This window comes from Rhinoraja longicauda, chromosome 9 (genome assembly GCF_053455715.1).
Source record: "Rhinoraja longicauda isolate Sanriku21f chromosome 9, sRhiLon1.1, whole genome shotgun sequence".
NCBI classification, from domain to species: domain Eukaryota; kingdom Metazoa; phylum Chordata; class Chondrichthyes; order Rajiformes; family Arhynchobatidae; genus Rhinoraja; species Rhinoraja longicauda.
In genome coordinates this window covers 67,660,188-67,688,056 of record NC_135961.1, presented here as the reverse complement: position 1 = coordinate 67,688,056, position 27,869 = coordinate 67,660,188, and the positions used below count along the sequence as shown (strand labels likewise).

Here is a 27,869-nt window from a genome sequence, read left to right as displayed (position 1 = left end):
AGCGATTAGCAGCTTTAAACGACAAGGCCTCGATAGAGTGAGTGAATGTGGAGAAGATGCTTCCACTAGTGAGAGAGTCTAGGACCAGATGGCACAGCCTCAGAATACAAGGAGGTACCTTTCAGAAGGAGATGAGGAATTTCTTTAGCGAGAGGGTGGGGAATCTGTGGAATTCATTGCCACAGAGTGTGTTTTGTTAAAACAGAGATTGACAGTCTTTTGATTAGTAAAGGTGTTGGGGGTTGCAGGGAGAAGGCAGGAGAAGGGGATTGAGAGGGAAAGATAGATCAGCCGATTAGGCTGATTCTGCTCCTACAACTTCAGAAATTGTGATATTCAGAGTGTGGCCCATAATGGAGATTTTTAAACCGAAGTGTGTTTGGGAATATACTGAGTAGGAAAATAACTGTTGATGCTGGTACAAATCGAAGGTATCACAAAATGCTGGAGTAACTCAGCGGGTCAGGCAGCATCTCTCGAGAGAAGGAATGGGTGACGTTTCGGGTCGAGACCCTTCTTCAGACTGATGTCGGGGGTGTTGTAGTCTGTGGCCTATTAGAAAAAACAGGCAGACAACTGAATTCGTTTAACCTCTTTATTCTACTCACCCAGGTGGGAGAGAGTCTAGAAACCGAAGCGTTTAGAAACGCTTAGGAAGCTAGTGTAGTCTCTCTCCCCGAATGCTAACAATTACACATACAATACAATACAATACAATATATCTTTATTGTCATTGTACCCAGGGGTACAACGAGATTGGGAATGCGCCTCCCATACGATGCAATAATTTAGGTAATTTAGACAGCAGCAACCCAACGAAACGAAACAGTTGTAACAGTTTTGGACAGGGTAAAGTGCAAGTTGATCTATGCGTTGTGGCCATCCGGACCTATAATGTCCTATAAATCTTTGTGTCTTTCGGGACCTCCGTGTCCGTTGTGTCCATTGTGACCTCTTCTTTCTTGGAAACAAAGGGCAGTCCATATGGCAAGTTGTTCTTCTTAACACTTCAAAGGATGGCTAACCATCAAAGCCTTAAAGCCAGTTGCCCATATAAAAGGATACCCTTAGCCATAAACAGGATGTCCTGGCAACATAATCGAGCTGGAGCTTTTACACCTTTTTTACACCCCTGCAATAAAACCCACATGGCTATGCTGAATTTGAGCCCTTACAGGGGGGCGGGTCAAAGAAAGGATATAGGTGGAGACAGAAAGACAGTGGGAGAACTGGGAGGGGAAGAGAGGGACAGTGGAACTATCTAAAGTTAGAGAAGTCAATGTTCATACTGCTGGTCTGTAAGCGGCCCAAGCGAAATATGAGGGGCTGTTCCTCCAATTTGCGCTAGGCCTCACTATGACACTGGAGGAGGCCAATGACAGAAAAGGAGTGGGAGTGGGAATTGAAGTGCTCAGCCACCGGGAGATCAGGTTGGTTAAGGCGGACTGAGCGAAGGTGTTGAGCGAAACGATCGCCGAGCCTGCGTTTGGTCTCGCCGATGTAGAGAAGTTGACACCTGGAACAGCGGATACAATAGATGAGGTTGGAGGAAGTGCAGGTGAACCTCTGCCTCACCTGGAAAGACTGTTTGGGTCTCCACCCGAAACGTCACCCATTCCTTCCCTTCTCTCCTGAGATGCTGCCTGACCCGCTGAGTTACTCCAGCATTTTGTGATACCTGGGAATATACTGAAAATGGTGTATATTGAAAAACAGCTTTTTTCCACGAGTGTAGCTCTACTTAATAACCAAAGGTCTGTAGTCTCTTTTTGCTCTGGTTTATTTCACTCGCATGTTTAAACTGTAAGGTTGTATTCTTAATGTTTTAATGTTTTATGCTTTATTCTTAATTGTTTGTATGTTCGTGTAGTTACTTGTGAGCGGAGCACCAGGGCACATTCCTTATGTGTACATAGTTGGCCAATACACTTATTCATTAATTCATTGTTTGTTCGCGATAGATCTTTCATCCCAGAATAATAAACTTAGTTAATTATTGCGTACTTGTTTTATTTGTACTGTTTTTGGGGTGAAAATACCACACCTGCATTTGATGTAATATTAGCAAGTGGGTGGATCATGAAGATCCTACTCGCTAAGCTGAAAGCACCATTTGCGGGAAGATTTTGCAGGGCTCCCCAATGAGGTAATTGGGCATTGTATCGTGTTTTGCTGTTAGCCCTGTTACCTGTGATAGAAGCAACTGGATGTGGAGAGGATGTTTCCACCAGTGGGAGAGTCTAGGACTAGAGGTCACAGCCTCAGAATTAAAGGACGTTCCTTTATGAAGGAGATGAGGAGGAATTTCTGTAGTCAGAGGGTGGTGAATCTGTGGGATTCTTTGCCACAGAAGGCTGTGGAGGCAAAGTCAGTGGATATTTTGAAGGCAGAGATAGATAGATTGTTGATTGGTACAGGTGTCCGAGGTTATGGGGAGAAGGCAGAAGAATGGGGTTAGGAGGGAGAAATAGATCAGCCATGATTGAATGGCGGAGTAGACTTGATGGGCTGAATAGCCTAATTCTGCTCCTAGAACTTATGAACTTATGACCAACAATGAGCACTGACCCTGGCCTGCTGAATGGTGGGAATCACATCTGTGCCTTGAGGTGCAAACAGATTGTGCCCTTCCACTCTCCAGATACAGTGTCATTCAGACACGACCACCCACATATGGCTTCTGGTGTCATTGCTACACGAGGCCTTGCCAAGAGGCACCTAGAAAGAAACGACATCCTCCTGGTGTGCAAGCTCATTTAATATGGTGTAGTTTAGAGATACAGCATAGAAGCATGCCCTTTGGCCCACCGAGTCCACGTTGACCAATGATCTCTTCCATGCACTAGCACTATGCCTCACACTAGCGACAATTTACAGAAGCCAATTATCATGCAAACCTGCACGTCTTTGGGATGCGGGAGGAAACCGGAGAACATGCAAAGTCCATACAGGCATCACCTGTAGTCGGAATGGAACCTGGATCTCTGGTGCTATGAGGCAGCAACTCTACAGCTGCGCCACTGTGCTGCTCTATTTGCAGTGGGAGATTCAGCCAACAATCAGTACAAATCCCAGGTTTTAAATCCTAATTTATTTTGTCGTTCTAATTTACAGGATGCCTTGGCATTAATTCGATTAGATGACCTGTTCCTAGAAACCTTCGATATTACAGATGGTGAGTTTATTGTGACTGTTATTTCATTTTTGATGGGATAGGCTTTGACAGTTTTAAACTACATTCACTTGACTGGGACTGATAAACTATGCATTCATCTGGGATGATTGAAAATATTTGGAGGAAATCTTGGTCAGAAGTGAATTTGGGAATGGCATTGAGGAAACATAGAAAACAGGTGCAAGAGGAGGTCATTTGCCCTTTCGAGCGAGCACTGCCATTCATTGTGATCATGGCTGATCATCCACAATCAGCAAACCGTGCCTGCCTTCTCCCCATATCCCTTGATTCCACTAGCCCAGAGCTCTATCTAACTCTCTTTCAAATTCATCCAGTGAATTGGCTTCCACTGCCTCCTGTGGTAGAGAATTCCACAAATTCACAACTCTCTGGGTGAAAAAGTTTTTTCTCACCTCAGTTTTAAATGGCCTCCCCTTTATTCTTAGACTGTGTGGCCGCTGGTTCTGGAGAAGTGGCGAGTCTGGGGAGATGGCTTGATGGTCTAGTGAAGGGAGGGTGGGAAATATCTCCAATCAAGGGTGTTGGGGGAAGAGGATGAACCAATAACCAATTAAAGAGGAGACACATGAAATTGCAGGTGCAGATTTACAAAAAACAGACACAAAGTGCTGGAGTACCTCAGTGGGTTGGGCGGCATCTCTTGAGAAAGCATTTTATCGGGATGCATCACAGCCTTGTTTGGGAACAGCTCCGCCCAAGAACGCAAGAAATTTCAGCGAATTGTGGATGCAGCCCAGACCATCATACAAACCAAGCTGTGCAGGAAAGAACTGCAGATGCTGGTTTAAATCGAAGGTAGACCTTCTCGACCCGAAACAATAATCAATAGTCAATAGTCGTTTATTTGTCACATACACATAAATGTGTAGTGAAATGAAACATTACCCACAGTTAAACAATAAGACCAATAAGAATAATCAATAAAAATGCAATAACACATACAATCACAACTAACACCAAACAAAAAGAAACATCCATCACAGTGAGTCTCCTCCAGTCCCTCCTCACTGTGATGGAAGGCCAAAAATGTATTTTTCTCTTCCCTGCCGTCTTCTCCCGCGGTCAGGCTGTTGGATTTGCCACGTCGGGGCGGTCGGGGCTCCCGATATTGAAGCCGCCGCTGGGCGGTGAAAGGTCAACGGCCTATTTCAGGCCGCGCCGGACGGTGAAAGGTCCGCGGCGGGCCGACCCAAGCCCCGCGATTCGGGGCGGGCGAACACGCTGCCGCTGCCGGAGCTCCCGATGTCGGCCCCCACCCAGGGGCCTGCGGGCTTCCGACGTCCACGCGGCCCGCTCCGGAGCCTCCGGAGACGAATCGCAGCCGCTCCCGTAGCATCCGCAGGCAGCCAGCGCCGCAGGTGGTGAGTCCGGGCTGCGGGCTCTGCGAACCAGAGCCCCAGGTGGTCCCAGGTGAATGGCTGATGGTAGGCCGCAGCGGGAACGGAGACACGACACAGAAACAAAGGTCGCGTCTCCGTTCGGGAGAGAGAATTTTACAGTTCCCGTTCCCTCCCACCCCCCCCCAAACATAACATACAAACACTACACCATATTAAAACTACAATTCATACCAACGTCACCCACTCCTCTCCAGAGATGCTGCTTGTCCCGCTGAGTTACTCCAGCATTTTGTGTCCATGCAAACCAACCTCCCTTCCATTGACTCCATCTACACCTCACGCTGCCTCGGCAAGGCTAACAGCATAATCAAGGATGAGTCGTGCCCTGGCCACTCCCTCTTCTCCCCTCTCCCATCGTGCAAGAGATACAGAAGTGTGAAAACGCACACCTCCAGATTCTGGGCCAGTTTTTTCCCAGCTGTTATCAGGCAACTGAACCATCCCACCACAACCAGAGAGCAGTCCTGAACTATTATCTACCTCATTGGAGACCCTTGGACTATCCTTGATCGGACTTTGCTGGCTTTACCTTGCACCAAACGTTATTACACTAAATGGCTCGATCGAAATCATGTGTTGTCTTTCGGCCGACTGGTAGCACGCAACAAAAGTTTTTCACTGTACCTCGGAACGCGTGACAATAAACGAAACTGAACAGTAACTAAGACTATTAAACAGGAATCCAATTACCTCATTCTGCCAGTAAAGATCAGTGAAATTTATGGGCATTAATCTGCTTATTTTTGGCCAATGAGTTACCGACTAACCCTGAGTTGTATTTACAAAAGCTTTCACTGTACCTCGGTACATGTGGCAATAACCATATAACCATATAACAACTACAGCATGGAAACAGGCCTGTCCGGCCCTACCAGTCCACGCCGACCATTCTCCCTGACCTAGTCTCATCTACCTGCACTCAGACCATAACCCTCTAATCCCCTCCTATCCATATACCTATCCAATTTACTCTTAAATAATAAAATCGAGCCAGCCTCCACCACTTCCACCGGAAGCCCATTCCATACAGCCATCACCCTCTGAGTAAAGAAGTTCCCCCTCATGTTACCCCTAAACCTTTGTCCCTCAATTCTGAAGCTATGTCCCCTTGTTGGAATCTTCCCCACTCTCAAAGGGAAAAGCCTACCCACGTCAACTCTGTCCGTCCCTCTCAAAATTTTAAAAACCTCTATCAAGTCCCCCCTCAACCTTCTACGCTCCAAAGAATAAAGACCCAACCTGTTCAACCTCTCTCTGTAGCCTAAGTGCTGAAACCCAGGCAACATTCTAGTAAATCTCCTCTGTACCCTCTCCATTTTGACGACATCCTGCCTATAATTTGGCGACCAGAACTGCACACCATACTCCAGATTCGGCCTCACCAATGCCCTGTACAATTTTAACATTACATCCCAACTTCTATACTCGATGCTCTGATTTATAAAGGCAAGCATACCAAACGCCTTCTTCACCACCCTATCCACATGAGATTCCACCTTCAGGGAACAATGCACAGTTATTCCCAGATCCCTCTGTTCCACTGCATTCCTCAATTCCCTACCATTTACCCTGTACGTCCTATTTTGATTTGTCCTACCAAAATGCAGCACCTCACACTTATCAGCATTAAACTCCATCTGCCATCTTTCAGCCCACCCTTCCAAAAGGCCCAAGTCTCTCTGTAGACTTTGAAAATCTACCTCACTATCAACTACTCCACCTATCTTAGTATCATCTGCATATTTACTAATCCAATTTGCCACACCATCATCCAGATCATTAATGTAAATGACAAACAACAGTGGACCCAACACAGATCCTTGGGGTACTCCACTAGACACTGGCCTCCAACCTGACATACAATTGTCAACCATTACCCTCTGGTATCTCCCATTCAGCCATTGTTGAATCCATCTTGCAACCTCACTATTAATACCCAACGATTTAACCTTCTTAATCAACCTTCCATGTGGAACCTTGTCAAATGCCTTACTGAAGTCCATATAGACAACATCCACAGCCTTGCCCTTATCAATTTCCCTGGTAACCTCTTCAAAAAATTCAAGAAGATTAGTCAAACATGACCTTCCAGGCACAAATCCATGTTGACTGTTTCTAATCAGGCCTTGATTATCCAAATAATTATATATATTGTCCCTAAGTATCTTTTCCATTAATTTTCCCACCACAGACGTCAAACTAATAGGTCTATAATTGCTAGGTTTACTTTTAGAACCTTTTTTAAACAAAGGCACAACATGCGCAATGCGCCAATCTTCCGGCACCATCCCCGTTTCTAATGACGTTTGAAATATTTCCGTCATAGCCCCTGCTATTTCTGCACTAACTTCCCTCAATGTCCTAGGGAATATCCTATCAGGACCTGGAGACTTATCCACTTTTATATTTTTCAAAAGTGTCCGTACCTCCTCTTCTTTAATCCTCATAATTTCCATCACTACTCTACTTGTTTCGCTTACCTCACATAATTCAATATCCTTCTCCTCAGTAAATACCGAAGAAAAGAAATTGTTTAATATCTCCCCCATTTCTTCCGGCTCAGCACATAGCTGTCCACTCTGACTCTAATGGACCAATTTTATCCCTCACTATCCTTTTGCTATTGACATATCTGTAGAACCCCTTGGGGTTTACTTTTACATTACCTGCCAAAGCAGCCTCATATCTTTTTTTCGCTTTCCTAATTTCCTTCTTAAGATTCTTTTTACATTCTTTATATTCCTCAAGAACCTCATTTACTCCCTGCCGCTTATATTTATTGTATATCTCCCTCTTTTTCTGAACCAAGTGTCCAATTTCCCTGGAAAACCACGGCTCTTTCAAATTATTATTCTTTCCTTTCCACCGAACAGGGACATAAAGACTCTGTACTCTCAAAATTTCACCTTTAAATATCCTCCATTTCTCTATTATATCCTTTTCATAAAACAAAAATTTCCATTTCACTCCTTTTAAATCCTTTCTCATCTCCTCAAAATTAGCCTTTCTCCAATCCAAAATCTCAACCCTTGGTCCAGATTTGACCTTCTCCATAATGATATTGAAACTAATGGCATTGTGATCACTAGACCCAAAGTGCTCCTCAACACATACCAGGGCCCAGTACAACTGTAGAAGGACCTCTTTGCTCCTATACTCAACTCCTCTTGTTACGAAGGCCAACATTCCATTGGCTTTCTTCACTGCCTGCTGTACCTGCATGCTTCCTTTCATTGACTGATGCACTAGGACACCCAGATCTCGTTGAACTCCCCCTCCTCCTAACTTGACACCATTCAGATAATAATCTGCCTTTCTATTCTTGCTTCCAAAGTGAATAACCTCACACTTATCTACATTAAACTGCATCTGCCATGTATCCGCCCACTCACACAACCTGTCCAAGTCACCCTGCAGCCTTATTGCATCTTCCTCACAATTCACACTACCCCCCAACTTAGTATCATCTGCAAATTTGCTCTTCCAATTCTCGTTCCCTATTTGGCGGTCTATAATACACCCCTATAAGTGTTGCTAAACCTTTCTCATTTCTGAGTTCCACCCAAACAGCCTCCCTAATCGAGCCTTCTAGTCTGTCCTGCCAAAGCACTGCTGTGATATCCTCCCTGACAAGCAATGCAACACCCCCACCTCTTGCCCCTCCGATTCTATCACATCTGAAACAATGAAATCCTGGAATATTTAATTGCCAATCGCAACCCTCCTGCAACCATGTTTCACTGATCGCCACAACATCATACTTCCAGATGTCAATCCAGGCTCTAAGCTCATCCACCTTTCTTACAATGCTCCTAGCATTAAAATATACACATTTAAGGGACCCATCATTTCTTATTCTCAGTTTATTTCTTTTCCCTTCTTTCTCTCCTACATATTGGGTCTGAGTGTTTCCCTTTTCTGCCTCCTGCCTCACACACTGCCTGTTAGCTATCTGTGTTTGAGTCCCTCCCCCCAACCGTACTAGTTTAAAGTCTCCGCAATTATTTTAGCAAATCTCCCCGCCAGGATATTGGTTCCCCTCAGGTTCAGATGCAACCCGTCCTTTTTGTACAGGTCATACTTCCCCCAGAAGAGGTCCCAATGATCCAGAAACTTGAAACCCTGCTCCCTGCACCAGTTCCTCAGCCACGTATTTATCCTCCACCTCACTCCATTCCTATTCTCACTATCGCGTGGCACAGGCAGTAAGCCTGAGATTATTGCTTTGGAAGTCCTTTTTTTTAACTCTCTTCCTAGCCTCCTAAATTCTCCTTTCAGGACCTCTTCCCTTATCCTACCTATATTGTTGGTACCTATATGTACCACGACCTCTGGCTCCTCTCCCTCCCCTTTCAGGATATCCTGGACACGCTCAGACACATCTCGGACACCGGCACCAGGGAGGCAAACCACCATCCGGGTCTCCCGACTGCGTCCACAGAAACGCCTATCTGACCCCCTCACTATAGAGTCCCCTATTACTATCGCTCTCCTCTTCCTTTCCCTACCCTTCTGAGCAACAGGGCCGGACTCCTTGCAAGAGGCCCGGGCACCGTCGCTGCCCCCAGGTAGGCTGTCCCCCCCAACAGTACTTAAACAGGAGTACTTATTTCCAAGGGGTACAGCCACCGGGGTACTCCCTAGTCCCTGCCTCTGCTCTTTGCCCCCCCTAACAGTGACCCACTTGTCTACCTCCCGTGGTCTAGGAGTGACCACCTCTCTGTAACTCCTATCTATAACCTCCTCACTCTCCCTGACCAGACGGAGGTCATCAATCTGCCGCTCCAGGTTCCTAATACGGTCCCTTAGGAGCCCCATCTCGTCGCACCTGGCGCACATGTGGATGTCTGGAAGACTATCAGACTCCCAGATTCCCCACATCCGACACCCAGAACAATAAACTGCCCTGGCACTCATACTCCCCAAACAAAGCCCCGTGCTCGGTTACTAAACCTACCGCCCGGCCGCTGCTCCAACCGCTCCAACCGCCCACCCAAAAGAACTGAGTGATCTCCTGGGAGAGGCGAAAAACCGGATAAAAAACCCAGGCCAATTTGGGAAAAAATCCGGGAAATTCCTCTCCGACCCCAAGCTAGGCGATCGAAACTTGTCCGGGAGATCACACAGGTCTTACTCCTTACTATCCCCACACAATCCCCACACACTACTTCCCAAGCAACACAGCTTGGTGCTGCTTGCTGCTGCTTGCTGCTGCAATAAACTAGGCTGAACTGAGAACATGAATAGACTCTTCATCCGACAGACTGAAGTGGTGGTGGGGAGGGCAAGCCAGTTTAATTTTGACAGGGGCGAAGGCATTCAATGGGTATTTCAGCCTGGGACTGAGGCAGAGGTAGCAATGGGCAAGATTGGAGGTCATAAGGAATAGGAGTAGAATTAGGCCATTCGGCCCATCAAGTCTACTCCGCCATTCAATCATGGCTGATCTGTCTCTCCCTCCTAACCCCATTCTCCTGCCTTCTCCCCATAACCCCTGACACCCGTACTAATCAAGAATCTATCTCTGCCGTAAAAATATCCACTGACTTTGCCTCCACAGTCTTCTGTGGCAAAGAATTCCACAGATTCACCACCCTATGACTAAATAAATTTCTCCTCATCTCCTTCCTAAAAGAACGTCCTTTAATTCTGAGGCTCAGACCTCTAGTCCTAGACTCTCCCACTAGTGGAAACATCCTCTCCACATCCACTCTATCCAAGCCGTTCACTATTCTGTGTGTTTCAATGAGGTCCCCCCTCATTCTTCTAAACTTCAGCGAGTACAGGCACAATGCCGACAAACGCTCATCATAGGTTAACCCACTCATTCCTGGGATCATTCTCGTAAACCTCTGGACCCTCTCCAGAGCCAGCACATCCTTCTTCAGATATGGTGCCTAAAATTGCTCACAATATTCAAAATGCGGCCTGACCAGCACCTTATAGAGAGAGCCTCAACATTTCATCCCTGTTTTTGTATACAAGCCCTCTTGAAATAAGTGCTAGCATTGAGTTTGGATAAATTGCAAGCATTGTGATGATTTGGATGTAATGGGCAGCGTGAATTATTGGTCCATTTTTAAAACAATGGTCTCTGAACTATAATGCTATTAGGCTTACATGCCTAAGTACATAATTAATAGTTCTTATTTACAATTCCTTCCTGCAGTTAAACCATTAAAAGGTGATCATCTTTCAAGAGCAATAGGGCGTATTGCTGGCAAAGGTGGTAAAACAAAATTTACAATAGAAAATGTAACCAGAACAAGAATCGTTCTTGCTGACTCGTAAGCACAAAATGTTTTATTATTTCATTTAATAAAAGTGAACTGCAGATGCTGGTTTATACCAAAGATAGGCACAAAATGCTGGAGTAACTCAGCGGGTCAGGCAGCATCTCTGGAGAACACGGAGAGATTACTTATTGGGTTGGGAGCCTTCTTCAGACTGGGGGTGGGGGGGGTGGGAGGAGAAAACTGGAAGCGAGGTGGGGGGGCAGGACACAAAATCCAGCATTATGTGTCTATGTTTTACTGTATTGTCAATTAAGCTATCACCAATTTCAATAAATGTGTTAGTTTCCAATGTGTGGTTCAGCATTGTCGGTTCATGGGGTCATATGTGATAGGAGCAGAATTAGGCCATTCGGCCCATCAAGTCTGCTCCGTCATTCAATCATGGCTGATCTATCACTCCTAATCCCAGTCTCCTGCCTTTTCCCCATAACCCCTGACACCTATACTAATCAAAAATCTATTTATGCCTTAAATATATCCATTGACTTGGCCTCCACAGCCGTCTGTAGTATTGAATTCCTCCTTGTCTCCTTCCTAAAGGAATGTCCTTTAATTCTGAGGCTATGACCTCTGGTCCTGGACTCTCCCACTAGTGGAAACATCCTCTCCCCATCCACTCTACCCAGGCCTTTCTATTCGGTAAGTTTCAATGAGGTCCTCCCTCATCCTTCTAGACTCCAGCCCAGTGCCATCAAGCGCTCAGTTCAAGCAAAATACACTACTGATCCTCCAAAATATCTTTAATCTGAATAATATTTGCAGGAGTATTTGGCATCATTTCATTTCTATAGAAACTGTAATTTAACTCCAATCATTTGCATTGGAAGTCTCTCAGGTTTCATTTCGTGCAGTGATTATGACATATTATGTCACGTTGTGGAGAAATGTTATGGCATGTTGAATTCACTATTATATCTTGATAAGGGCTGCCAAGGAAAGTCATTGTCACCAACCGTCCATGGGCACTCTCCAAAAAGCTGTGACCAAAACGTTTTTAAAAAACAAGTCCGTCCCTTGGTGTGTGAGGAGGGTGTACGCAGATCTCAGCCAGTGCCTCATTTCCTAAATGTAACCATATTAGAGTCCCGACTTGCGTCTTGAGCCGGTTGGAGAAGTGGGAGAATTTAGTCTTTGGGTGTCAGAAGGTCATAAGTGATAGGAGCAGAATTAGGCCATTCGGCCCATCAAGTCTACTCTGCCATTCATTCATTCATGGCTGATCTGTCTCCCTCTTAACTTAATTCTCCTGCCTTCTGCCCACAATCTCTGACACTGGTACTAATCTGGAATCTATCTCTGCCTTAAAAAATGTCAGCTGAAATGTGTTGGGGGTTATAGGGGCGAAGGCAGGAGTATGGGGTTGAGGGGGAAAGGTAGATCACCCATGATTGAATGATGGAGCAGACTTGATGGGCCGAATGGCCTTATTCTGCTCCTAGGATGGCCTAATTCTGCTCCGGAAGACGCAGGATCATTTCATTCCAAAAAGGAAGAAAGATGCTAAGGGGAGTAGGAGGTAACCGTGGCTGACAAGGGAAGTTAGGGATGGAATAAAACTAAAAGAAAAGATGTATAACACAGCAAAGAGTAGCTGGAAGCCAGAGGATTGGGAAACTTTCATAGGACAACAGAAGGTAACAAAACGGGCAATACGGGCTGAAAAGATGAAGTACAAGGGGAAGCTGGCCAAGAATATAAAGAAGGACAGTAAAAGCTTCTTTAGATATGTTAAGAGAAAAATTAGCAACGTCAAATGTGGGTCCCTTGAAGGCAGACATGGGTGAAATTATTATGGGTAGCAAGGAAATGGCAGAAGAGTTGAACAGGTACTTTGGATCTGTCTTCACTAAGGAAGACACAAACAATCTCCCAGATGTACTAGAGGACAGAGGATCTAGGGGGGTAGAGGAACTGAAAGAAATTTTCATTAGGCGAGAAATAGTATTGGGGAGACTAATGGGACTGAAGGATGATAAATCCCCTGGGCCTGATGGTCTGCATCCCAGGGTCCTCAGGGAGGTGGCTCTAGAAATAGTGGACGCATTGGTGATCATTTTCCAATGTTCAATAGATCCAGGATGAGTTCCTGTGGATTGGAGGATAGCTAATGTTATCCCACTTTTCAAGAAAGGAGCGGGAGAGAAAACAAAGAATTACAGACCAGATAGCCTGACTTCGGTGGTGGGAAAGATGGTGGAGTCAATTATTAAAGAGGTAATAACGGTGCATTTGGATAGCAGTAAAATGATGTCCAAGTCAGCATGGATTTATGAAAGGGAAATCATGCTTGACTAATCTTCTGGAATTTTTTGAGGACGCCACAAGTAAAATGGATGAAGTAAAAATGGAAGTAATAATACACCCATAAAATGGATGTAGTGTATCAAGACGTTCAGAAAGCCCTTAATAAGGACCCGCACGGGAGATTGGTGACTAAAATTAGAGCACATGGTATTGGGGGTAGGGTGTTGACATGGATAGAAAATTGGTTGGCAGACAGGAAGCAAAGAGTAGGAGTAAACGGGTCCTTTTCAGAATGGCAGGCAGTGGCGAGTGGAGTGCCGCAAGGCTCGGTGTTGGGGCCGCAACTGTTTACCATATATATTAATGATTTGGAAGAGGGAATTAGAAGCAACACTAGCAAGTTTGCGGATGACACAAAGCTGGGTGGCAATGTAAACTGTGAAGAGGATGTTAGGAGGTTGCAGGGTGACCTGGACAGGTTGAGTGAGTGGGCAGATGCGTGGCAGATGCAGTATAATATAGATAAATGTGAGGTTATCCACTTTGGCGGCAAAAACAAGGAGGCAGATTATTATCTCAATGGTGTCAGGTTAGGTAAGGGGGAGGTGCAGCGAAACCTGGGTGTCCTTGTACACCAGTCACTGAACGTTGGCCTGCAGGTACTGCAGGCAGTGAAGAAAGCTAATGGCATGTTGGCCTTCATAACGAGAGGATTTCAGTATAGGAGTAAAGAGGTTCTGCAGTTGTATAGGGCCCTGTAAGACCACATCTGGAGTATTGTGTACAGTTTTGGTCTCCTAATTTGAGGAAGGACATCCTTGTAATTGAGGCAGTGCAGTGTAGGTTCACGAGATTGATCTCTGGGATGGCGGGACTGTCATATGAGGAAAGATTGAAAAGACTGGGCTTGTATTCACTGGAGTTTAGAGGGGATCTTATAGAAACATATAAAATTATAAAAGGACTGGACAGGCTAGATGCAGGAAAAATGTTCCCAATGTTGGGCGAGTCCAGAACCAGGGGCCACAGTCTTAGAATAAAGGGGAGGCCATTTAAAACTGAGGTGAGAAAAAACTTTTTTACCCAGAGAGTTGTGAATTTGGAATTCTCTGCCACAGAGGGCAGTGGAAACCAAATCACTGGATGGATTTAAGAGAGAGTTAGATAGACCTCTAGACAGAGGGCTAGTGGAATCAAGGGATATGAGGAGAAGGCAGGCACGGGTTATTGATTGGGGACGATCAGCCATGATCACAATGAAGGGCCGAATGGCCTCCTGCATCTATTTTCTATGTTTCTAGAACTTATGAACGTGAATGCTAAATGGGTATCTCAGTATTGGCTGCACATTGTTTTTTTTTTACTTTTGAGGAAACAGATGTTCAGAAACTAGTACAAAATGTCAAGAAGATTGTATGCAAAGTGGATATCACTTGCCTGATTCTGTGCATTGCAGGCTATTTTAACTGAAGACCTGTTCTTAGTCATAACAAACCCTTGAATACTGGTTTATTAGTCACTACCCCAACCAGTTTCATTCATTTGTACCGATACAACAAAGCAATGTTTAATGAAGATGGTTGAATTGAATTGAAATATATAGTGTTGGAAACAGGCCTTTCAGCTCTCCGAGTCCATGCCAACCCGTTCGCACTAGTTCCATGTTATCCCACTTTCTCATCCACTCCCTGCGCGCTAGGGGCAATTTAGAGGTCGATTAACCTACAAACCTGCACGTCTTTGGGATGTGGGAGGAAACCAGAGCATCCGGAGGAAACCCATAGTCACAGGGAGGACGTGCAAACTCCACACAGACAGCATCCGAGGTCAGGATCAAACCCGGGTCTCTGGTGTTGAGGCACCAGAGGTAGTCACGGTCTATTCCTTGAAACCGGCCGGCAGCTTACCTTCTCTCCAAAGATGCTGCCTGACCAGCTGAATTACTCCAGCACTTTGTGTCTTTCTTCGGCTTACCTTGTTAGGCTTACCTTGTTTGACTTACTGCTGACCCTATTGAATACAGCTTTTCTTTCTTCTAATCCTGCTTGCTTTTTAACCTTGCAGTGTACCAGAGATGCTGCCTGACCCGCTGAGTTACTCCAGCACTTTGTGATACCTTCGATAGAGTAATTAACAGGTTTATCCCTTCACCCTACATAATGCGTTATTCATTCAGTCTTGTTTCCATTGACCTGTGACTTTCACACGAGTAGTTTTTGCATTGCAGCACAAGTAAGAATTTAATTGTTCAGTTGTCGGTACAGGTGACAATTAAGCTTGTGACTGTCTTGAAATCTTCTTGCTCCGTGAACAGATCCTTTGAGTGCTTGAATCTCTTTGTGTTCTCTATATTTTAATGGGTTCTGCTGCTAATTTAATTGTTTTGTCACCCATTATTGCCACATTCCTTGCTGATTTGTTTTGAAAATCGTATGTTTTTAATACCTTTAGTGTAGGGTTAATGTCTTGTCCAGATTATCTGACTTCGACAGATCACATAGTCCCAGCTCATTCTGTGCTCGATACCCTGACCGTTACAGTCTGCAGGCTTCATGTTTCCTTGCATTTAGCATCATTTTATACAGACCCGTATCATGCTTTGTTTCTGGACCTTGAACCTAGTCAGTCAGGTAGACACAAAATGCTGGAGTAACTCAGCGGGACAGGCAACATCTCTGGAGAGAAGGAATGGGTGACGTTTCGGGTCGAGACCCTTCTTCAGACTAGTGGGAGGGGGCGGGACAAAGATAGAATTTAGTCGGAGACAGAAAGACTAGTGGGAGAACTGGGAAGGGGAGGGGATAGAGAGGGAAAGCAGGGACTATCTGAAGTAGTCAGTCATACAGCATAGAAACTGGCCCTTTGGCCCCACTCATCCATGCTGACCAAGATGTCCCATCTGAGCTAGTCCTGCCTACCCACATTTGGCCCATAAACCTTTAAACCATGTAGCTGCCCAAGTGTTGTTAAATGTTGTTATTCTACCTGCCTCTTCTTCCTTTGGCACCTTGTTCTACTTGTTTGCCGTTTGCTCTATATTTTCAAACTCTTTCACTTGATTAACAGGAGTGTCAAAGGAAACATTTGCCCCTGTCCCCAGCAGTGATCCACTTGTTTCTTGCAGTTCTCTTGGCAATTTATTTTGATAGCAATGTTTTTTTTAAAAAGAGAACTTTTCTCCATTAATGTTCAAAACGTGTAATGTGCAGTTGTATAAAAGGTTATCACACACTGAAGCAGAGTCAGAGTAAGGCGAACTGTTTCCACATCCATTAACTGAATATAGCTTTGAAACGGAACAATTTTTAGTCTTTTGCAAAATATTCCATGTCTCCACTACTACTTGGAGCATTTTGTGAGCGAAGCAGCTGGAAATATAACCTGTCATTCTGTTTTTTTAAGCAATTTATTCAGGATTCAAGCAAATAATTCAGGATTTATTCAGGTCAATAATGCAGTTTCTCAGCTTGTTTTAAGTTGAATAGAGAATTGTTTATTGCATGCTTGATGTCAATGAAATGATTGTGCATGTGAAATAAAACATTACTGATCCGTGGACAGCTCAGTGGTGCAGCGGTAGTTGCTGACCTTGCAGCGCCCGAGACCCGGGCCCGATCCTGACTACGGGCGCTGTCTGTATGGAGTTTGTACGTTCTCTCCACGTGGGTTTTCTCCAAGATCTTTGGTTTCCTCCCACACTCCAGACGTGCGGGTTAATTGGCGTGGTGTAACCCTAGTGTGTGTAGGGATCGCTGGTCGGCGCAGACTCGGGCCGAAGGGCCTGTTTCCGCGTTGTATCTCTAAACTAAATTGATCCTTTCTCAACAGGAAAGTGCACATCCTGGGCTCCTTTCAGAACATTAAGATGGCTCGGACAGCTATTTGCAACCTTATTCTAGGTACGACCTTGCTGATTAGACACTTATGTAACTTAAGAAATTACACATTTTAAGTGATAAATACATGACACCATGTATTTGAATGGTTTCACTGTAAAGGATGAGTCTGTCTATACAGAGAGCAATTTCAACTTTTGAATACTGTTTTTGTCAGGTTCCAAAAACTTTCACAAATATGATCATTCAATGCAGCAATAATAATTGTCAGGATGGTTTTTGTTCGACCAGGAAGATGTTACTCAATATTCTTTAGTTAGATTTACAGCAAATGTAAATTTAAAGTTTGCAGAATTAAAAAAAGCTGGCTGCCTTTGTTCTGACCAAAGCAGAATTGATGACAAAATATGTGTGGCATGGAGAACAATTATTACAAGTCTCAGACAACCTGAGAATTTTAACAACTGATTTGGTGTCCTTACCAGAGTGAAATGACACGGCCTTGTCTGTTAAATTTTTAGATGCATTACCAACTGGAATACTGATATGGGGTGATTTAGCCGATTGTGATGGTTCCAAGTAAACCTGATATCCACTTTATTTGCTTTTGTACATTTGAAAGATGTGGGCTTTTTTCCGGAAAATTCATTGGGTGGCAAGATTTTGACAAACTTCCTCTTGGTTATCTACTCTGTGAGCAATCATGACATCTCTCTCCATAGTTCCCAATTCCTGCTTTATTCATTACTATCCTTTTGAATCCAAAGAATGACAGTAACAATTTGTCCAACTCAAGTTTGGTGACATGCCCGTGTAGTTGGCCTGTGTTCCCCCCCCAAAGCAGTAGTTATGCCAGAATTGTATAAACACTTCCTCGGCTTGCTTTGTGTACTGTTCTGGTCACCATAGGAATGATGTGATTGCACTAATGAATCTAATGAATGCAAAGAACATTAACACCATTGAACACTTCAACTGAGGAAAGGTTGTAAAACAGGTGGCTATAAATGACCATGTCAATAAAGGAGCAAATATTTAAATGTAATTGGTTTTCTAATCTTTTGCAATGGTTTGGATGTATTTGGGGAGTGTTTAAGTGCTGGCAGATGCACATGAGCTGTAATGTGGGTTAATTGTGTAGTCAACTGGAACAAATTGCCAAACTGTGTGTGTGTTCAATTACTCAAAGTCCAGTGCCCTCCATAATGTTTGGGACAAAGACCCATAATTTACTTATTTGCCTCTGTACTCCACAATTTGAGATTTGTAATAGAAAAAAATCACGTGGTTAAAGTGCATATTGTCAGATTTTAATAAAGGGCTCTTTTATACATTTTGGTTTCACCATGTAGAAATTACAGCAGTGTTTATACATAGTCCCCCCATTTCAGGGCACCATAATGTTTGGGACACAGCAATGTTATGTAAATGAAAGTAGTCATGTTTAGTATTTTGTTGCATATCCGTTGCATGTAATGACTGCTTGAAGTCTGCGATTCATGGACATCACCAGTTGCTGGGTGTCTTCTCTGGTGATGCTCTGCCAGGCCTGTATTGCAGCCATCTTTAGCTTGTTTTGGGGGCTGGTCCCCTTCAGTTTTCTCTTCAGCATATGAAAGGCATGCTCAATTGGGTTCAGATCAGGTGATTGACTTGGCCACTCATGAATTTACCATTTTTTAGCTTTGAAAAGCTCCTTTGTTGCTTTAGCAGTATGTTTGGGATCATTGTCTTGCTGTAGAGTGAACCGCCGGCCAATGAGTTTTGAGGCATTTGTTTGAACTTAAGCAGATAGGATGTGTCTATACACTTCAGAATTCATTATGCTACTACCATCAGCAGTTGTATCATCAAAGAAGATAAGTGAGCCAGTACCTTCAGCAGCCATACATGCCCAGGCCATAACACCCCCACCACCGTGTTTCACAGATGAGGTGGCATGCTTTGGATCTTGGGCAGTTCCTTCTCTCCTCCATACTTTGCTCTTGCCATCACTCTGATATAAGTTAATCTTCATCTCATCTGTCCACAAGACCTTTTTTCCAGATCCGTGGTTGCTCTTTTAAGTACTTCTTGGCAACTGTAACCTGGCCATCCTATTTTTGCAGCTTACCAGTGGTTTGCATCTTGCAGTGTAGCCTCTGTATTTCTGTTCATGAAGTCTGCAGACACTAGTCATTGACAAATCAACTCCTGAAGAGTGTTTCTGATCTGTCGGACAGGTGTTTGGGGATTTTTCTTTATTATAGAGAGAATTCATCAGCTGTGGTGGTCTTCCTTGGTCTGCCAGTCCCTTTGCGATTAGTAAGCTCACCAGTGCTCTCTTTCTTCTTAATGATGTTCCAAACAGTTGATCTTGGCAAGCCTAAGGTTTGGCTGATGTCTCTAACAGTTTTATTCTTGTTTCGCAATGTCATAATGGCTTCTTTGACTTTCATTGGCACAACTTTGGTCCTCATGTTGATAAACAGCAATAAAAGTTTCCAAAGGTGATGGAAAGACTAGGTGCTGAGAGCTCTCTTATACCTGCATTACAGAGGGAATTAAACACAATTACAAACACCTGTGAAGCCATGTGCCCAAACATTATGGTGCCCTGAAATGTGGGTGGGGGGGCGCTATGTATAAACACAGCTGTAACTTATTTCTACATGGTGAAACCACAATGTTTAAAAATACCCTTTAGTAAAATCTGACAATGTGCACTTTAACCACATGTGATTTTTTTCTATTACAAATCTCAAATTGTGGAGTACAGAGGCAAATAAATAAATGATGGGTCTTTGTCACAAACACTGTAGATCAGCCTTGAGCTAGCTTCCTGCCTCCAACAGTTTTATATCAGCTGGAGTAAGCATACCAAGCAAGTTAATCAGTTCAAAACTTCAAAGTATGACCAAGATTTGAGAATCTCCCCTGCAATGCTTTTAGTTCCTGAATTGTAGTCACTGACCTGTGAAGTTTATCTGGATGGTTGACAAGAAGCTGATATCTGATTTTTCACTTGTTACAGGGAGCCCTCCGTCGAAGGTTTACGGTAACATTCGAGCGGTGGCAAGCAGAGCGGCTGAGCGTTTCTGAGCGTGCGGTGAACTTGAGCTTTGAATTTGCACCTTATTTGGACTGTCGATGACCCCATGGATTTAATTATGGAAAATCAGTTTGGCTGTGCTGCAACTAAAGAACACAAACTTTTCCTCAATTTGTATTGAGTGTTTGGATAATAAACAGCTTCACATTTATTACATTGGCTGCTGTCACTTAGTTTTGGGTCTCGTTATTCCAAGGCCATGATCACTCAGCAAGTCTATACCTTCTATATCTCTCATTCCCTAGAAAGGACACGACTCGAAACGTCACCTATTCCTTTTCTCTGGAGATGCTGCCTGACCCCACATAGTTACTCCAGCTTTGTGTCTACTCTACCTACTAAAGATAGCCACAAAATGCTGGAGTAATGCAGCTGAGTTGTCCCGCTGAGTTACTCCAGCATTTTGTACTCTAGAGATGCTGCCTGACCCACTGAGTCACTCTAGTATTTGTGTAGGAAGGAACTGCTGGTTTAAATCGAAGAGAGACTAGTATTATGTCTATCTTCAGTGTAAACCAGCACCTGCAGTTCCTTTCTCTACCTATATTTGATTACACACATAGGACCTCTCAACTATTGTTCCCACAGGTTGAGACTCACCTTAAGCTGACTAGATATCAAGTAAACAGCTGAAGGACTAAAAGCAAAACCATTTCAAATGTTTTATTTTCCATTTACTTATACAGTATGAAGGTTCCAATAGTCCCACCGCATATAATGCAACATGCAGAGAAGAAAACTCAACATTCACTTTTTCCACCCCCCCTACATAAAACTAAAAACATTTCCTTGTATTAAGGAAAAAGATGTACACTAGTTCAGACTGCAGTCAAATTATGCACAAGCAAAGGGAACATTTTCCCTACATGACTAACAAATATGTACAAATAAATTCACAAGACTAGATTCCCCCTTGAAACAGAGCACATGGCCATTGACACTGGAGCAGATACCACTGGCTATGAATTACAAGCCATGTACTGATCCAGAGGAAGAAAGTTAGTGGAGTTTTTTTTTTCTTCAACATTTACCAACATTTGGCAACTTTTATATGAACATTGTAATTTATGTAAACAAGAGGAACATCAGTCAATCTACATGCAAAAAGTTTATCATGCAAGGACACCAAGCACCAGGACCTCTCACGCAGTCAGAGCCCACCAGTGTGCAGCACTTAAATGAAGGAACAGCAACAGTACAGAGGCATGTGAATAACCTTTGCAGAAAGAGAAATCGAGCCCACCCCTTTTCCCAACAGAAGTCTTGTTAAAATGGAGAGTCTGGATTAAGCAGCTAATTGTTGTAAGCTTTGTTTACTTTAACCAAATGGACCGTAATAGGAAGCAGAAACCGCTCGTTCCTCATGCACTGCACATGCACTAACATCACACGTGGATAACAAGATGCAAAAGTTCAAATTGAAAAAAGCATCCATCTAAAATACAAGATTAAGACGATTTTTAATCTGCAGTGCAATGAACTGCATTGCTAATTATAGTTGGAGTTATGGTTTTTTTTCAAGCCAAGTTTCCCTGCAAGTTAAATTGTTTAAGCAATGTAACTGCAAAGATAATGACTTGTGGTTAAATTTCTGATATTCTCACCAAGTTACCATAACCTGTACAAAGATCTACCCACCTCACCATCCTGCCATTTATACTCGAGTAAAGTTCTTGGCATCTACATTATGCTAGAGGAATTACTGAAAGATGAACTAGCTAAAGATACAGTCCCTAAAAAGGAACATTTATTAACATGTAAATAGTTATCAGAAGCAATGTTTACAGTTGCAGTCAACATACCAAAACAATAGTATAAGTAAACCCTGCTCACAAGAATCAACTATTTTTCAATAGTTTTTTTTAATCTATTGCGAAATGAAATACATCATGGGGAACCCAATAAAAACAATGACAAAAGTATTTTTTAAAATGGTTTGTGTAATCCATGCTTGGCACTTCGTAGACTACTTTATTTTAAATCAAGTCTGCATCGTTTATTGAAGCCCAAATGACTACTTTTACATTTACAAAGCTATTAAGATATACGTCCTTATTATAAAAGATGAGAATGAAATAAATAAAAATCCAAGCCTGCCCCTCCACCACACTGAGATGCTCCTTTTCAGCTGTCCTTCAGATTTTAAAGTGCTACACTGGGTTATTGAGAGAATTGAAGTTCAATAACACTTAGTTGGCTTCTTGAGGCTCATGTTGGAAAAAGTGGCTTCACAGAGAAAATACTTCCATTAAATACACAAAGCATTGCTGGACATTTTGGGCAGATCTTCAGAAATGGAGAAGAAAGCAGAAGTGTTGGGTGGAGTCTTGAAGAGGTCACACATCGACCACCATCTTTTTGTGGATGTCTAGGCCTCCAACGACCTGGATGGAAGAGTACATCTATTGAATGTTATCACAATTCGAATCATGCAAATGTGCCAACTAGAATTTTTTAAATAAACAAATAGCATTCACACACAGTTTTTATGTTAATTTAAACAAATGTCCAAAAAAGACACTAGTTTAGATACAGCATGGAAACGGGGCCGATAGCCAGCAGTGTCCATGCATGCTGACCATCGATCGCCCATTCTGTTATCCCACTTTTGCGTCCATTCCAGACGATTGGAAAATTTCCAATATTACCCCGCTGAACAAGAAAGAAGCAAAGCAGAATAGTGGGAACTGAAGGCCAGCTAGCGTGACTTCAGTGGTTGTTAAGATTTAAGTCCATTATAAAGGATGAGGTTACGGAGTACTTAGAAGTTCATGATAAAATAGGCTGAAGTCAGCATGGTTTTGTGAAGGGGAGATCTCGTCTGACGAATCTGCTGGAATTCTTTGAAGAAGTAAATAGCAGGACAGACAAAGGAGAGTCAGTGGATGTTGTTTAGCTAGATTTTCAGAAAGCCTTTGAATAAGGCTGTTAAGGAAGATGAGAGCCCATTGTATCAAAGAACAGATACTCTGTGGTTGTAACAGTGAGTGTCATGTACTCTTCTTTAAATGTCATATAAAAACATCTAAATATTAGAATATTTTTTAAAAAAATTAAGTAACAAGTATAAATAGAGTTGGGTTTCTCAAATAGAGGCAAAGTCCAAAACCAGAGGTTATGTCAAACCTTAAAAATGACATTGATTTGACCACAACTGGCGACTAATTCTGGACACCAAATTCATGGAGGATAAGTAGAGAGCCGTGCAAGGTAGCTGTTCGTCATCAGCAAGATATGCAAAGAACTAGGACAGAAATCAAAAAATGACAAGCAAAGGGTGTGTGGGAATTTTTTTTCCTTCTTCGCAGAATGCATCTGACCTGGAATAGCAACAGAGATCAAAGCTGCATCGAGCGAACTGTGTAGGCAGATGGAGGAGAAAAATAGATCTACAGATAAAAATGTAGGAGAAAAGGAACTGTTGTACAAAGAGCTGTTGTGGTGTGTAGGTGAGCCAGACGACTTCCTCTTCCGCAGTAATGATGATTCTGTAATGAAACCATCAACTCTGCCAGATTGATGGAATCCATCCATCTCATGTTATATTTAAATATCTGTATTCAAATGCAGTGAAAATGTAACCGCATGATAGAATCTATGCAATCAAACATTTCAAATTCTGTTGAGGCTGAAACAAAGTGCAATTCTCAATATGTTCAATGACCCGGATGATCATCCCTGTCTATATTTTCACTCTTTTTGAGTTTCAAATAACGCGATGCTCTGGTATTAATTTTCAACTATAAGATTATTAAGGGGTTGGACACGTTAGAAGCAGGAAACATGTTCCCAATTTTGGGGGATTCCAGAACCAGGGGCCACAGTTTAAGAATAAGGAGTATGCCATTTAGAACGGAGATGAGGAAAAACTTTTTCAGTCAGAGAGTTGTAAATCTGTGGAATTCACTGCCTCAGAAGGCAGTGGAGGCCAATTCTATGAATGCATTCAAGAGAGAGCTAGATAGAGCTCTTAATGATAGCGGAGTCAGAGGGTATGGGGAGAAAGCAGGAACGGGGTACTGATTGAGAATGATCAGCCATGATCACATTGAATGGTGGTGCTGGCTCGAAGGGCCGAATGGCCTACTCCTGCACCTATTGTCTATTCACTTTTTTGCACTAAAAAGTGCAAGACAAGCTTTTCGTTTCCTTCATTTCATACAATTAGCATTATTAGCTTCCGAAATCAGCTGAAATAATAATAGATCACTGACCACCGTATAGCTAGCACATAAAAGCCTAGTCCACTGTCGATCAGACAAAGAAAATGGAGAACTATTCTGGTGGCCTTTTTAAAAAATTCACATCACTGCAGGTAAATCTTTGGCAAAATACACACCAGCTTTTATTAGACACATCGGATTACAGAAGATAGAAACATAGAAAATAGGTGCAGGAGGAGGCCATTTGGCCCTTCGAGCCAGCACTGCCATTAATTGTGATCATGGCTGATCATCTGCAATCAGTAACCTGACCTGATGTGACCAAATGCTAGGGGATACAGCAGGCTGAGACTTTTTTCACATTTTCCATCAGCATTTGTGCTGGAGAAGTATTGCAGAAGGAATTGAGCTAATCCGGGGACATACAAAACTTGCAAACGAATAGCTGAATACATCTCAGTGTGGCTTGCCAAATTCTAGAAACACACTGTCATTCAAATGTCATTAATATTAGGAATACTCTGGTAGAGTAGAAACTCCAGCTACATTCCATTCTGAAAATCTATTTTGTGCATTCAAATCCAACTAAAGTTAATTTAATTTCAATTTTTTTCATTTGACACCATTGAGAATGATCAGCCATGATCACATTGAATGGCGGTGCTGGCTCGAAGGGCCAAATGGCCTCCTCCCGCGCCTATTGTCTATTGCTAACAAATGGATGAAAATTAAATTCAATGTGCAAGTGTGAAGGGCTGCACTTTGAGAGGCTGAACTCAAGGGGAAAAATACACAATTAATGGCATGACTGTGGAACAGCACTGATGTGCAGGGGGATCGCCAGTCCAAGTCGCCAACTCCCTGAAAGTGGCCACACAAGTAGACAGGGTGGTAAAGGTGGTGTCTGGCATGCTTGCTTTCGTTTGTCTGAGCATTGACTGCTAGAGTCAGGAAGTCATGATGCAGCTTTATAGGTCTTCGATTCGGCCACATTAGGAGCATTAAGCGCAGCTCTGGTCACCTGGTGGATGTGGAGGCTTTGCAAGGGGCGCAGAGGAGGTTTACTGGAACGGTGCCCGAGGGCATAGCTTTGAGGTGAGAGGGGCAAAGTTTAAAGTAGATGTCGCCAAGGCTGGAGTCGGAGTCAGAGCCGGACCAATTCTGGTGATGCTGGAGTCGAGTCAGTTTGAGTCTGAGTCGGATGCACAAGAAATCAAGGGGTCGGAGTCAGATGTCGGGTGTTTTGGGTATCGGCTCCACAGCCCTGATGTGAAGGACAGGAGTGGTAGGGGAGGCAGATATGATGGTGGCAGTTAGTAGACTTCTGGATAGGCACGGGGATGTACAGGGAAGGGAGTGATATGATTCATGTTCAGGGAGATAAAAGTTGATCTTGGCACCATGTTCAGCACAAACATTGCTGGGCAAAGTGCCGGTTCATGTGCTCTACTGTTCAATGTTACTCGATCCTAATAAATCTTAGCAAAACTAAATAAGCATTTGTTCAAAGTAAAATAGCTCAACTTACTGCGCAAAACTCTTCGAAGGATATTCTTCCGTCTCCATCCTTATCCGCATTAATTATGGTTTTATCTACAATTTGCTGGAGCTGTGTGTCCTTTAGATTGTTCCCAACCATCATCTTAAGCACTTGGAAAAGCTCTCCGTTAGAGATGTACCCATCCTTATCCATGTCGTAGATGCGGAAAGCAACTGATGAGAGGAAAAGGTCACAGAAAAGTTGTTGCAGGAAAAACTGTGGGAAGCTGCTAACATTCAGGTTTTACTTTACATCAAATGTTTTTCAACAGTTTTATCTTTCCCTCTGACAATTCAAAATTGCTAAAACTCCACATAGCTACAAATCATCAGTTGGGAAACAGTTCATATTGTTTCTATCAGCATTAGACACCGTTACGTGGTAGGATTTAACATGATTTTATCATAAACTTAGAGAAGCAAATTGAAATATCAACATTTTCTTTTGAATACATTTGAAATATTGATATCAGGTTCATGAAGCAATCTTTGGACGTGGCAGCTAAAATATTGGGAGAGGAGAGCCTATACGGAAAGTGTTTTTCTGGAAGTCCAGCAGAGCCCACAGCAAAATTACTGAACTGGCTGGGAAACCGAGCGGAAGACAGCATTTATAATGGGGGCTTTTGGAAATGTTATTAATGATACCCATAAAAACTAGGTGGGGTTCCAACTCTTCATTGCATTTGTGAGTAACTTGGATGGAGAACATATCTGGTTGCTGTAGTAAATAAACCGCTTACAAGCACAACATTTATGGAGACTTTGATAGATTTGTGATTAGATACTATTGTGGCAAAAAGCCATCTATGCAGACATGTGCAAGTCATGCACTTTGGATCACAAGGGTTGAATAGAGAAACAGTAGAAATAATAACAATGGAAGAGAGACTGAGTTTTTAAAGTGCCACAGACACTTAAAGGCTAACATTCTGTTAACATTTTTATCTCAATGTCAAATATAAAAGCGGATAGAAATGATACCACTCGGGAAATGTTTGGTTCTCAGCCCTGGGATGAGAGACTTGCACCAAGATCTTATGTCATGCCTGAAACTCCAAATGCTAAATTACCAGGAGAGAGTTTGCACAATACGAGTTTAAATCCTTTGCTAAAATTAAAGACGATTGGACTGATAGATTGGAGGGAGACTATTCCGAAAGGTTGGAGTCCAGCACGAGGGACAGAAGGTAAAATCTATATCCAGTGTTTCAGATTAGAGTTGGATCCAAATTACACATTATATTTCCATGCATAAAATGCATCAGAAGTTTGAGATTCTCCTCCGCAATTCACACATGATGTCAAGTCATTCGTAAATTTTAAAACTTAATTTTTTTCACCAACGACAAAAGGGATATGGGGCAAAGACTGGCGTGTGGAATTTGGTTCCAGATAAGATAAATCTGAATGGTGAAACAAGCTGGAGAGATAAATATGTCCTAATGTTTCTACGGGCTAATGAATTTCTTCTGAAGTAGTGTCACACTTGTAATGAATGAAATACAACAGACTCCCACAGAAGGAAATAAATAAATGAGCAGGAGGACATCTATATTTGTTGTAATGTGGACTGAGGATGAAGCTTGGCCAAGTAAACACTTTTGTTAATTAGTGCCTCAGAACTAGCCTAATCAATCAAGGACTAGGCTCATCGATCAAGCCTAATGTTCATCACCAATTCTAAGAGAAGGCACATCCAATCACATTACCACCCCACTGGTATTACCGGTGAACAGAATACTTGGTTGCCTCTGAAACACGGCTTTAATCCATAACCTGATACCGCAAAATTACTTCTTATTAAACAAACATTCTGGATGAAATTAATTGCAGCAATTTACACTAATGAACAGTAAATAACATTCGGCACCAGTGAAGTACGATATACTTACATCGCAATTTCTGTTCTTTGTCGCCTTTAACACTAAACTGGGAGACTCCTTCAATAAACTCTGCAAGGAATGATTACAAAACAGCTAGTTGTATCTGAGTTGGCTGATCACTTAAAATATCGCTTACACCAGTTATTTAAACCAGTTAATGTAACTAAATGCATTTATGAATCATGGTTACAGCAGGGAGCAGGGAAAGCAGGGAGACT

At 43.0% G+C, this 27,869-nt stretch overlaps 2 protein-coding genes across 3 annotated transcripts in view; one reads left to right on the top strand and one right to left on the bottom strand.

Annotated features, from left to right (window-relative positions):
* pno1 (partner of NOB1 homolog) overlaps nt 1-20,214 on the top strand; it is a 36,505-nt gene extending 16,291 nt beyond the window's left edge. The window contains exons 4-7 of the mRNA XM_078405668.1: nt 3,115-3,175; nt 10,766-10,883; nt 16,965-17,035; nt 19,986-20,214. Coding sequence (XP_078261794.1) covers nt 3,115-3,175; nt 10,766-10,883; nt 16,965-17,035; nt 19,986-20,053 — 318 coding nt within the window. The 3' untranslated portion in view covers nt 20,054-20,214. The remainder of the gene's footprint in view (nt 1-3,114; nt 3,176-10,765; nt 10,884-16,964; nt 17,036-19,985) is intronic.
* Nucleotides 20,215-20,711: 497 nt separating this feature from the next.
* The window catches only part of LOC144596833 (calcineurin subunit B type 1), a 52,053-nt gene continuing 44,895 nt past the window's right edge, over nt 20,712-27,869 (bottom strand). The window contains exons 4-6 of one of the 2 annotated variants that reach the window (XM_078405669.1): nt 27,661-27,720; nt 25,755-25,939; nt 20,712-22,465 (exon numbers count right to left, since the gene is read on the bottom strand). In XM_078405669.1, the coding sequence (XP_078261795.1) occupies nt 22,400-22,465; nt 25,755-25,939; nt 27,661-27,720 (311 nt within the window). In that variant the 3' untranslated portion in view covers nt 20,712-22,399. The remainder of the gene's footprint in view (nt 22,466-25,754; nt 25,940-27,660; nt 27,721-27,869) is intronic. The other variant, XM_078405670.1, reaches the window with a different exon arrangement.